Raw genomic sequence first — 12450 nt, forward strand, 5'->3', positions numbered from 1 at the left:
ATTTTAACTTTATAACATTTTTATGAGTGTGTATTTTAATTCTCACCCATTGTGAATCAAGTTAGAAATGTGTTTCTGAGTTGTTTTTAATGTTACTTAAAAATGACAAAGGGCAAACATGAATATTTATTTTAAAGTCTCTCTGACCAACATTATTCATTGTTTTTTGGGTTTTTCCTGTGTGCAGGTCAAGAATTTACGCTCAGGTGTTTCTCGAGCTGCTGTGGTCTGTTTAGGGGATTTGTTCACCCACCTGAAAAAGAGCATGGATCAAGAACTAGATAATGCAGTAAAAGTCCTTTTGCACAAAGCTGGGGAATCCAACACTTTTATAAGGGAAGAGGTAGACAAGGCACTGAAGGCCATGGTTAATAATGTGACTCCAGCACGTGCACTTTGTTCTCTTATAAATGGAGGGCAAAGGTAATTTCTTATAAAGACTTTATAAAGAATATTGTGAATAGAGTAAATTTATCAAATGTAGGCTTTTTAACATCAAATTAGAGTACAGTAGACAGAAATTTGAAAAGCAGTAAATCAGCTGTGCTAAACCTCTACCCAGGGCAATGTTTGTTGGCATAAATTGAATTAAAGCCCCTCTGTTCCTTTCTGTGCATTATGTAAGAGGCTGGCTGTTGATTTGGGAGCTTGCTGTATTTTCTGGCTGTTTTGCACCACTTCAGTGATTTTATTTGCTGTCACTGTGTATTCTTGGGGAGCTGCTGTTTTGCTTTGCCTGGTAAAGCTGACATGATGTTCTTTCTTTTCCTCCTTTGCTCTGCAGTCAGCTCCTGCCTTGGCCAGTTTTGAGCATCTCTCTTTATTTAGAAAACTGATTTATAACTTCCAGTTCTCTAGCTGCATCTCTCTTGCTTCATTCCTCCTCTCTAGGCTGAGCCTTTGTGTCTGCATTTTAATTTCCTTCTCAGTGCTGGTGGCCATTCTTTTCTGGAGTTAATTCCCTTATTTCCCTGGCCCTGTTCAGTCTGTTTTCCTTTTCCACCCTCATTCACTGCTCACCACCTCTGAGCTGGGTGCAGCCCCTGGTGCTTCCTCTCTTCTCTGCCACCCCTTGGTGACATGCCCCAGGCTCCATTCCTCTTCATGACACATTCCAGGTGCTCCATTCAAAATCTCTCCACAGATTTCCTGCACAGCTCCAATCCTCAGAGTTGAAAATGTTCTCTTTTGTTTCCTGGGCAGCTGGTTGTTGGGGGATCCATGGGTTCTGTCTCCTGACAGCTCTACTGCAGTTTCCTGCTCTTTAAACTGAAAGGCAAAAGTCAGCCTTGGGATTTCCATTCTTGATGAATTCCTGGGATTCAGACTGGCTTGGGATGGATGCCCCACCCCTGGCAGTGCCCAAGGCCAGGCTGGACGGGGCTTGGAGCAGCCTGGGGTAGTGGAAGGTCCCTGCCCATGGATTTATGGTCCCTCCCAGCCCAAACCAGGCTGATTCCATGACTGTGAATTCAGGAGCAGCAGGCAGTAAGTGCCCATGGCTTTCAGTCAGCAGCAAGGGGAAGTGCCCTCTTTGGGTTCTCCCTCCTTGGCTCAGAGACCCTTGGCCCTCCTGGGCAGAGCTGTCTGTGCCAGAGCTCCCACCTTCCCAGGCAGATCCAAACTCACCTGCTCAGGGGTTTTCTGTAGGGGTTTGTCCCCTCCTCTTGGTGAGTTTGTATAGGTTTCTGCTAAGGCATCAGAACTGAGCTGAATACTGCCTCTGGGCACAGATTAATCTGTTCACAGCTCAGACTTTCCAACTCACAGAGTACAGGATGTTTTTAATGGATAACACATCAGGGCATGGCCTGAAGGTGCAGCTTTTCTGGGCCTGGCTTCAGGAAGCTCTGGCCATGTCAGCAGGAAAGCTCCTGGAGCACAGGGCAGCTCCAGAGGCTGTGACCAGGAATATGGGGAAATCTGTGTCTCAGTAGGAAGTGAAGAGGATTGTTTGACACAGCTGTAATTCCACAAGGGATGTTCTCTCTAAGTTGGGCTGAGTTGCTTAAACTCACCACAACATAATCCTTCAATTATGGTGTCACTTACAATTCATGGGACTTCTTAAAATGTACCTGGTTTCTGCTCAGCTCCTTTCCAGCCCTCTGTGATCATGACTCTAATGCTGGCAGTCCTGACCAGACAGAAATACTGATTCCTCATCAGCTCCAAAGCTGGGTTTGACCTTACCAACAAGAATCATTCCAGTGGGAGGTGTCCCTGCCATGGCAGGGGTTGGAACAAAATGAGTTTTTTTCAGGTCCCTTCCCAAGCCAGTCTGGGATGCTCTGAGTAGAGTCATGATCCAGGAGCATGATTTCAGGGATAGAGCTGAGAGTGATTTTACTGCAGGAACTTTAAAATCCTGTTTCTTACCTGTATGCTCTGTGTTTACCTCTAAGGTGTTGTGTGCACAGAAATGTTTTCCAGCTGTTTCCATGAGCAGGGGCTTGTTTGCTTCATGGAGATCTCTCAGTTCTTGTTTTCCCCTGGAAAGTGCAGCAGGAGTTACAAATTGTCCTCAAAGTAGCATTTTTAATCCAAATATTAAATTGGAGAAGTTATTTTGTAGGATTTTGTTCCTAAGCACAAGTGGGATGAGCAGGGGCAGCAGGATTTAGATAAAAGGATCATTTGCTGCACAAGTTTGAAGCTGATTCTGGCTGTTCTCCCCTTTGCATCAGCACAGGTGTTTATGTTGTACAAATCAGGGATCAGGAGACTCCTGCAGGAACTTTAGGAGTCGATTGAGCACTGTTTTAGTCAATTTTAAAGTGATATCAAGTCAATTTGCTTTAGTCAGTTTTAGTCAAGTGCCCAGGATGTCTCTGAGCACAGGGACTGGTTTTTCATAGAGCTCATTGAAATAACAGTCATATGCTTTGTGAAATGAAGTTATCTGAAGGAAAACTAGAACTGAAATTCCAACCCCCCCCGGCCTGTATCCAACAAGAAGTGTAGTGAAGGTGTCCCTGCCCATGGCGGGGCAGAAGGGCTGGGCTGGAGGTGCCTGCCCCTGCCAGGTGTGCCCAGGATCCCTGGCTGCAGGGCTGGGCTCGGCTGGCAGGCGCGTGGGGCTGTCCCTCAGGCCTCCTTCCCTCCCCAGCCACCTGCACTCGGCCGTGAGGAGATGCACAGCCCAGCACCTGGGGGACATCGTGGAGCGCCTGGGCCCCGAGCGCGTCCTGGCCGGCGGCCGGCCCCTGGCCGAGAGGCTGCTGCCTGCCATCGCCAGGTTTGCCCAGGACAGCTCCCAGCAAACACGGTGAGCACTGCGGGGACAGTGCCCTGGGGACAGGGACAGTGCCCTGGGGCTGGGGAGAGCACAGGGACAGTGCCCTGGGGGTGGGGATGAGCATTCCCTGGGGCTGTGGGGTGAGCATTCCCTGGGGACACAGCCCAGCTGCCCTGGGGCTGTGCCCTCTGGGCAGGATGGGTTAGGAGGGAAAAGGCTTTGGGGAGCAGTGAGGGTTGGATGGGCCTGGAGCACCCCGGGCTAGTGGAAGGTGTCCCTGCCCGTGGAAGGGGATGGGATTTAGGGTCCCTTCCAAACAAACCTCAGCTGTTACCCCAGCACTGGCAGGACTGTTAGGGTAGTGCCTGTGGCAGAAATCACCTGGGTACCTCCCACATGCCCTGGCTGCAGGAGGAGGGGGCTCAGAGGATGTGCTGTGCTGGGCACAGAGGAGAGGCAGCCACACAGGGAATGCTGGCTCTGGAATCCACACCTGGAGCTGATCCGTGCCTGACAAGGCTGGACCACCCTGGTTAAAGCCAGCAGAACTGTGGAAGGCTGTTCTCATTAATTGGGTCAGTTAATTAAAGTGATCCTTGAGCACATCCTCTGAGGGAGGATGGAGAGGGGTCTGGTTACTCATGTCGACAGCAATTTTAGAGTCATGGAACCACTGAGGTTGGAAAAGACCTCCAATAACTGGGAGACTGGGGACTCCAACCCTCCCTGGGCAGCCCCTGAGCACCCTTTCCATGGGGAATTCCTGCTGTGCCCACCCTGAGCTGCCCTGGCCCAGCCTGAGGCCGTTCCCTCTGCTCCTGTCCCTGTTCCCTGGAGCACAGCCCGACCCCCCGGCTGTCCCCTCCTGGCAGGAGCTGTGCGGAGCCCTGAGCCTCCTTTGCTCCAGGCTCAGCCCCTTCCCAGCTCCCTCAGGAATTCTCCAGCCCCTTCCCAGCTCCCTCAGCCTCTCCTGGGGCTCCAGCCCCTCCCCAGCTCTGTTCCCTGCCCTGGACACAGTCTCCCTGCACCTTTCCATTTTGGAATCACACACCTGGAATGGCCCAGTGACAAAGCCAGTCCCTGTTCTGGATGTCCTGGTGCTCTCCCTGCAGGTACTACGGGAGGAGGATGCTCTTCAGCATGATGGCTCATCCTGACTTGGATAAAACCCTGGAGAAGTTTGTGCCACCCAAGGATTTGCCTTACATTAAGGAAACTGTTGGCAGCCTACGAGAGAAGGTGTGTGGGAAAGCTCTTGTGTAACACCTGGGGCAGGTGGAGGTGTCCTGGGGGCTCTTGGGTGTAGACAATTGCAGCACTGCACCCACAGTAATTCCCTGTGGTTCCCTTGGTCCCTGATTTCCTGAATTCCTGCTGTACCTGTGTGCAGGGCCTGGGGGAGATGCCCTTGGATACACCCTCAGCCAAAGGAAGGCATTCCCAGACTGGAAACGTTGGACATTTGAGGTCATCCTCTACTTGCAGAGATGCTCCCATCATCCCAGACAGGTAAGGAGCTCCAGTGCTTATCCTGTGAGGAACCTGGCCAAGGAGGGAGCACAGAAAGAGTCACACAGGGCTGGGGAAGTTAAACATCCCTCTAGGAAAAGCAAAGTCTTGACCTGTTCCAGAGAAACTCTTAAATAGAGTCACCAGTTATATTAAAATGGCTTTGTGCACTTTGAAGTTAATTTGTCTATTGACCATCTATGAAATACACAGAGTACAAAAACCACCTGGAATTCACAGTGTGGAGCCACAGAGTCATGGAGTGGTTTGGGTTGGAAGGGCCTCAAAGCCCACCCAGCCATGGCAGGGACACCTCCCACTGTCCCAGGCTGCTCCAAGCCCTGTCCAGCCAGGCCTGGGACACTTCAGGGATCCAGGGGCAGCCACAGCTGCTCTGGGCAGTGTAGATCCAATGGAGCCATGGCAGCATCATCCCAGATGCTGCTGTTCAGACTCATGGAAAAACCATTCCTGGTTGGAGCCACAGCACAAATTGCTCATTTGTACACAACTATGGACACCAAGGACTTAGTTAGACCCTCACTGGGGATGCTGGAGGGTTTAGATCATGCTCTGACCACTTTTAGTTTTGTTTTATCTTCTTACAGGTTTTACATTGACCTTTTTTAGGTCTTGGATATACAGCAGCCATTTTTGGGCTCAGATAGATATGAACACAACGACATAATGCATTACCCCAGGACATTCCACCCCTTCTTCCTTCTTCCATATAATTTGATTGATGCCCAAATGAGTACATTTGAACTTTAAACACACATATCTGTACATTTTACATACATACATATATATATATATATGTATGCATACACACAAGTACAATTATTTCAGGGGTCACTGCCCATCCAGGATATCCCAGGTAGTTCTGCAGCCAGGGGTGCCCAGGCATTCCAACATGACAGGCTCTTCTCACCCCAAATCAATGCCCCTGATGTGCACAAGACGTTTCTGCATCACCCACCAGGTGCAGCCAGGCCCTGAGCAGAGACAGCCCCACGGATGGGTTTGTCTTTGCTCAAGGCAGGATTAATCCACACCATGGATTGTCTTTGCTCGAGGCAGCATTAATCTTTCCTACCATCCTGCACCCGTGTGCACCACAGGGCCTCCCCATGGTTATATCTAGACCCCAGATCCCAGGGTTTGTCCCACTTGGCCTTGATGGCAGCTCATGTTTCATGGATGCAGTGGCCATGGTAAAGGCCACCCCTTGGTCTCATGCCCACACAGAGGTGGCACCTCTTCCCCAATGACCTGAGGCCCCACCAAGCTGGAGATGACTCTGCCTTGTTTGCAGGGCAGGTCTGCCCATGACACCTCACTCCTGCAGCCTGCTCCAGCTGTTTGTTGTGGTGATGCTCCTCGCCAGCCCAGCTCTCAGGCACAGGGTGGACTTGCACTGTCAGCCCCTCCACCTGGCCAGGGATGTTCTGCCATTCTCCAGCAGCCAAAACCAGTTTCCCTCTGTGCTTCCAATTGCCCTTTTCCCACCTTTCCAGCCAGTCCCACAGAGCACCATCCTCCAGCCAGTGCAGAGGGAGTGTTGGCCTCTTCCCTTGCTCGGGGATGTCCAGAGGCAGCTGGGGGCTTTCAGCCCTGCAGCCTGACTGGATCCACCCTCAGCAGCCTCCAGGACTCCCCATGGAGTTCCACATCCACATGGCTGCTTCCATGTCCTGCTGGTTCCAGCAGTGAGGAGAGTGTGTCACCTCCCCCCCTGCTGGCTGGGCCTCCTCAGCACTGTCACCTTGTCTTGCTTTGGGACAATTTAATGAGGTGGGCACTCTGAAATGAGCAACGACCTCCCCTTGATTCCAGTCAATTCCTTTCTGCCAATAAGGAATGAGATATAAGTAATATAAATGAAAAAATAAGTTTTTTTTAACAGAATGCTAGCAGGCAGGGGAAAAACATCAATAACTGCTGGATAGCAAAGTGCTAAATCTCATGAATTCCCCGGGAAAAAGAAGAGCCCCAAAATGCTGGAAATATCCATTGCTGTCAGGGGTGGCCTCAGGCTTTAGGACAAAGGGACAAGCTGGTGTCAGATCCCTCTAGGAAGCCTTGTGGAGCAGTTCCAGCAGCAGACAAAGGTCTGGCAGCTCATCCAGGGACAGCCTCCTCCCCAAGCAGGGCAGGCAGGACAAGGGGCCACTCGGGGCTGTCTGTCCCTGGCTGGTGCTGCCCACAGTGCTCTGGAGTGGGGCTGCTCCATTCCTGCTGGGATTCCTCAGCTCTGAACAGACACCCACAGAATTCGTCCTTAAGGCAGCTCAAACCTGCTCACTGCAGTCCCTCCAAGCTGAGGGAAAATCCAAAAATGAAAAGAGAATCCAGAAAGGGAAGGAAAAAAACCAAAGACCAAGCAGCTGTGAAGCCAACACCACACAGAAATCCCACAAAGTGCCTGGGTGGGGGGATTTTACAAACCCCCAGGACAGCACCACACACACACAGGGTCCCTGGCTGAGCTAGGTCTGGAATACAAGAACACTAAGGATCACCCCAGGACACGTCACTGTGTCCTTTCTGGCAGGGTGGGAGGCCCTGGCACAGAATTCCCTGAGCAGCAGTGGCTGCTCCTGGCAGTGCCAAGGCCAGGTTGGACACAGGGGCTGGAGCAGCCTGGGGCAGTGGGAGGTGTCCTTGCCATGGCAGGGGTGGGATGGGATTTAAGTTCCCTTCCAACTCCAGCCATTCCATGGTGTGTGATTGAATGAGCTGAAAAGGAAGCACCCACAAATTTGAAGCAAGCCAAAAACTGCAACCAAGAACACAGAGTTCAGAGGGCTGTGACTGCAGTGTCTCTTCAGGACTTTAACACACCCTCCACAGTTCAAAATAATAACTGGTTCTACATTTGCTTATAAATTTTAATTGCTTGTTCTATTCCCCATCCAAGCCCTGTGTTCAGGAATTAGGGGTGAGGTAATGACTGCCTGGGTGGTCTGTAAATACCTGTAAAATAAATTTACCTGTAAATACCAGAGAGGTGAATCCACAGGTTTTAGAATTCTTTCCATGACTCTCTAATGAGATCAGGTGCTACAGGAAATCTGTTTCTAAATATTCCAGGAAGAGCTGTTGGGTTTTCACCTCAGCATGGAGTGTTGCTGAGGTAACAACTGGTCTGGGGTCAGTCTTTAAAGTACTCTGGGAATAAAGATTTAAACTACAATAAGTTTGGGGAGGTTATGGCCCATTGGTGTAAGGGAAGTTCCCAACTGATCCTGGTCACAAAACCAGCTGCATTTGGAGCGGAGTGGATATAAGCCTTTGGGAACTAATTACTATTAGGTGATTTAAATCACCATATTTAAGGTGAAATTTTGTGTTTACTTCTGACACTTGCACTTGGATGGGAAGAGAATGTGTGTGATGAGCCTCCTGTTCCAGCTCACGGAGCAACATCTCCCTTTCCCCCAGGGACAGCACGGAGAGCCACGAGCCCCCACGGAGAGCAGCTCCTCGCAGTGCCCTGGAGAGCGAGGAGTACGTCAGGGACATGGTGGGGCTGCTGAACGCCAAAGATTTCCGGGAGCGCATCCGCGGCGTGCGGCAGCTGCTGCGGCACGCGGAGAGCAGCCCGGCGCCGGTGCTCGCCAACATCGTCAGGGTAAGGCTGCCACAGCCCGAGCTTCACAGGGCTGGCTGGTGCCTCGGGCTTAGCTTTTGTATTTTCACATTCTGTGCTGCTTTAGTGTGGGGCTGGGCTCCACATCAGGGCATGGCTCTGATGGTGTGTAGTTCTGAGCTCTGTGCACAGAGCAGGGACACAAAACAATTCCTGCTCCAGCTGGGCACCAAGGACAAATGATCCCAATCCCAGCCCAGGAGCACAAACCCCGTGGGCTGTGGTGTTCACATTCTTTGAAAGAATTCCTTCATTTAGGGTTTTTCTCCTGGGAAGCTGAAAGGCAGTGAGAGAAGCCTCAAAGAAAAAGAAAACAATTCTTATCTTATTTGCTTCTCCTGTTTTGTGCTCGTCTAGAATGTGTTTAGAGATTGTCTACCCAAAAGTGATTGCTTCATTGGACTCCAGTGTGAGTTGTTTTAACTCACATTGTTTATCCAAACAGAGCCAAGCTGTGTTGGGACTCTAGACAGAGTTGCAAGTTTTCATTATTATCTTTTAGCATTAAGTATCTTTTCTGTATTCTTTAGTGTAGTATAGTATTCCTTAATATACTATTATAAAGTAATAGATTAGCCTTCTGAGAGCACGGAGTCAGCTGCATGATTCCTGCCTTCGTCAGGGTGCCCAAGCATTTGCAATAGTGGGCTGAAGAGAGAAAAACAAGAAGGATAGAACTTGATGGGCTAAAGCTGGGATTGGACACTGAACTGCAATGTGCACATGGAGCAGAGCTGAGCCCAGGGAGAGACCCCGGCAGCGCTCGTGCATTTTGGGACCATTTGGGTTCATCTTGGGGGCAGCCCTGGCTGGGCTCTGGTGCTGCCCAAGGTGGATCCATGGAGGAGATCCTTGGAATCAATCCCTGCTTTATTCTGGAACCCCATCCGGCCTCTGCTCCAGGGCAGCCTGCACAAGGGATCAGAGTCACCAAGCTTTCTGAGAAAAGTCTTAGATCCTTCTTGGAATAAGGATGATTGATAAAGAGCATTGAGGAGCAGGGAGGTCTGTGTGAGGCACTAACAGGAGTTAAATGTGGAATTTTTCCCTCAGGACACTTTTGAACTACTGCCCTGAGAAGCTGTGTCTGTCCTGTCCCTGGAAGTGTCCAAGGCCAGGTTGCATGAGGCTTGCAGCACCCTGGGATAGTGGAAAGTGTCCCTGATGATGGCAGGGGGTGGAATGGGATGGGATGGGCTTTTACATCTCTTCCCATGGAAACCAGTCTGTGATTCTGTGATTTCTGGAATCCTTGTGCTGTTTTTTATGCCACTCTTGGGTAAATATCAAAATATGGAATAGCTGTGAAAAAGGCAGAAAGGATTAATGAAGAGCTGAAAACTGTCTCTGAAGTAGAGTTACAAGTTTTGTGTGGGAGAAGGTGAGGAAAGTACTATGCCAAATTTGCTGTGCTAAAGCTCAGGATGAGGATCCTGTCCAATAGGAAAGTAGGTTCTGTAGGAGAAAGAAACGTCCAGCAGCTGTAAATTAAAGACAGATACAATGAAAGGAAACCAAGCTTGTCCTCCAGCAGTGCCGTATCTTAGTGTGGAATGATGGAATTGTGCTGTGGGACCTCCTGGTGTCCAATCTGAGGATGGGTTTGAAACCTTTCAGACATTCCCTGTGCTGAACAGAGCCGTGTCTCCCTAAAAATACTGGCAGGCAGGAAATCTGAGCCACAGTGAGAGTCACTGTGCCTGGAGTCATTGCACTGCGGGGCTTCAGGTCAGATTAATGCACGGGGTTAAAATAGCAAATCAAAAATGATCCTAGGTATTCGAATATCCCAAAATCCCAGAACCCCGGAGTGGTTTGGGTTGGAAAGGACCTCACGGAACATCTGTTTCCAGCCCCTGGAGGTAGCAGAGCCATCATGTGCCAAGGTGGACAATTAAAGGGTAGCAATAAGGCAGGTAATGAGCTTTATGGATGCCCAGTCCATGAGTGCTGCTTGGGTGCTTTTCCAGATCTTTGATGCTTTCAAGCCTCGCTTACACGACTCCAACAGCAAGGTGACCCAGGTGGCTTTGGAGGCCATGCACAAGATGATTCCACTGCTCAAAGACAACTTGTCACCTGTGATCAACATGTTAATTCCTGCCATAGTGGACAACAACCTCAACTCCAAAAATCCAGGGATTTATGCAGCTGCCACAAATGTGATCCAGGCTCTGTGTCAACACTTAGGTGAGCAATTTATTTTCTCTTAATGTGAAACAGTTTTAATTGTGGAGATTAAATTGTAAATTGAAAGTGTTACTCTTTCCAAGAGTTGCACAGAGTTGCTACACTGTGTAAAAATCATTTGGTTTATTCCCACCACACAAATCACCTTGCTTTGGTTATTTTTCCATAGCATTTTCTTATTTACCTGTTCCCATATTGTGTTTATTTCCAGATAATTTAATTTCCATTTAAGAATTTAACGTGTTTTTCTCTTTGCCTTTAGACACCTCCCTGCTCCTGCAGCCATTCTGCACAAAAGCCCAGTTCCTGAGTGGAAAAGCAAAGCAGGACCTGACAGAAAAGCTGGCTGGTAAAGTGCTGCTTTCCTTTGCTTGTTTGATTGGTGGGGTTCCCTTAATTAGGGAAGTTAATTGCAAGGTGGAGGTGGGTCTGTACCTTCCCTTCTGTCTCAGGAAGTTGTCACATTTCAGCTCTTTAATGGAAATTGGAGCTATTGCTAACCAAACAAAGGATTAGTATTAGCATTAGTGTTATGTAGTCAGATGGAAGATCTAGAAATACCTGGAATTTATAAATATTTATAAATATAATAAGGATTTAATTTAAATGTAAATACCTCATATATTTAAATATCTTAAGGATTAATATGTATAAATACCTTAAGCATATAATAATTTTAACATGGCATTGTATTCCCTCTCCCAGTGCTCATTCCCTCATGCTCTTGCCAGGAATCCAGACTGGTTTGGGTTAAAGGGACCTTAAATGCCACCCAGTGCCAACCCTGCCATGGCAGGGACACCTCCCACTGTCCCAGGGTGTCCCAGTGTCCAGCCTGGCCTTGGGCACTGCCAGAGATCCAGGGGCAGCCACAGCTGCTCTGGCAATTCCAGCCCAGCCCTTCCCACCCTCCCCGCCAGGAATTCCTCGAGAAAAGCTGAATTTCCATGCTTTAAATGAACAAGGAATGTCTTTATGGGAAATATGCTTGGACCAAACATTTCCTTGGCTCACTTTGAGAGCAGTTCTGTGTGCAGTGGAACTCAATAATAACACAATGGACAGGCTGTTCTGGAAATATCCCTAAATTTGTGCTTTCTGAGGGTGTTAAACAGCCTTTAAACAGTCCCTCTCTTGCTGGGATTTTTGGAGTGGTTTGGATTATATATCAGAAGAGGCTCTTCTGGCAGAGAGGGAAACATTTGCTAATGAAACACTGAATTCATTCTTGAATTTCCTCATTCTTGAGGAAAATATTTCATCCTATAAACATATCTAGTTATTTTTATACATATTTTATATGTATGTGTGCAGGGCCAGGAGTTGGACTTGTGATCCTTGTGGATCCCTTCCAGCTCAGGATATTCCATCATTCTGTGTTTACAGTATAAGGCTGTTTTTTTCTTAAATATCTACTGCTTATTTGTGAGATAGAGAGGAAATTGGAAATACTAGACTTTACACTGTGAGAAATAAAGGTCCTTATGAGAATCGTAACTGAAGAAAGCCCAAGCTAAAATCCCCTTTATTTCTTTTACTTTTTTTAGCTCAATGGAAAAGTGTAATTATCAGCAGCACTGGTGCTACTGTGTAAACTCCTGGGAGAGGATAAAAGGAGTGGTTGTGGGAAAAGCTGGTATTTTTTATGGGAGCTGATGATGTTGCAACAGCAAATTCTTTTGTACAGCCGCAGTTTGAGGAGATGATTTAAGTGCTTTTAAACCCCTCTCAAAGGTGGGGATCACATTGAAATTGTAATTTAAATGAATATTTTATCCTGACCCCTGCTTGCTGCTTTTCAGAGCTGGTGCTGGAGCTGAACCCCTCTCACATGTGGGGATCCCACTGCAATTACAGCTGA

General features: G+C 48.6%; 1 protein-coding gene across 6 annotated transcripts in view; it reads left to right on the forward strand.

Moving 5' to 3' along the window:
* The window catches only part of TOGARAM1 (TOG array regulator of axonemal microtubules 1), a 32809-nt gene that overhangs the window by 19507 nt on the left and 852 nt on the right, over positions 1-12450 (forward strand). For 5 of the 6 annotated variants that reach the window (XM_064422758.1, XM_064422757.1, XM_064422760.1 and 2 more), the window contains 7 exons: positions 188-423; positions 3110-3268; positions 4351-4477; positions 4629-4747; positions 8192-8381; positions 10370-10589; positions 10852-10938. In XM_064422758.1, the coding sequence (XP_064278828.1) occupies positions 188-423; positions 3110-3268; positions 4351-4477; positions 4629-4747; positions 8192-8381; positions 10370-10589; positions 10852-10938 (1138 nt within the window). Of the gene's footprint in view, positions 1-187; positions 424-3109; positions 3269-4350; positions 4478-4628; positions 4748-8191; positions 8382-10369; positions 10590-10851; positions 10939-12136; positions 12447-12450 lie in introns of those variants that run through there. The other variant, XM_064422761.1, reaches the window with a different exon arrangement.

Source organism: Passer domesticus, chromosome 6 (assembly GCF_036417665.1).
Source record: "Passer domesticus isolate bPasDom1 chromosome 6, bPasDom1.hap1, whole genome shotgun sequence".
Classification (NCBI taxonomy): domain Eukaryota; kingdom Metazoa; phylum Chordata; class Aves; order Passeriformes; family Passeridae; genus Passer; species Passer domesticus.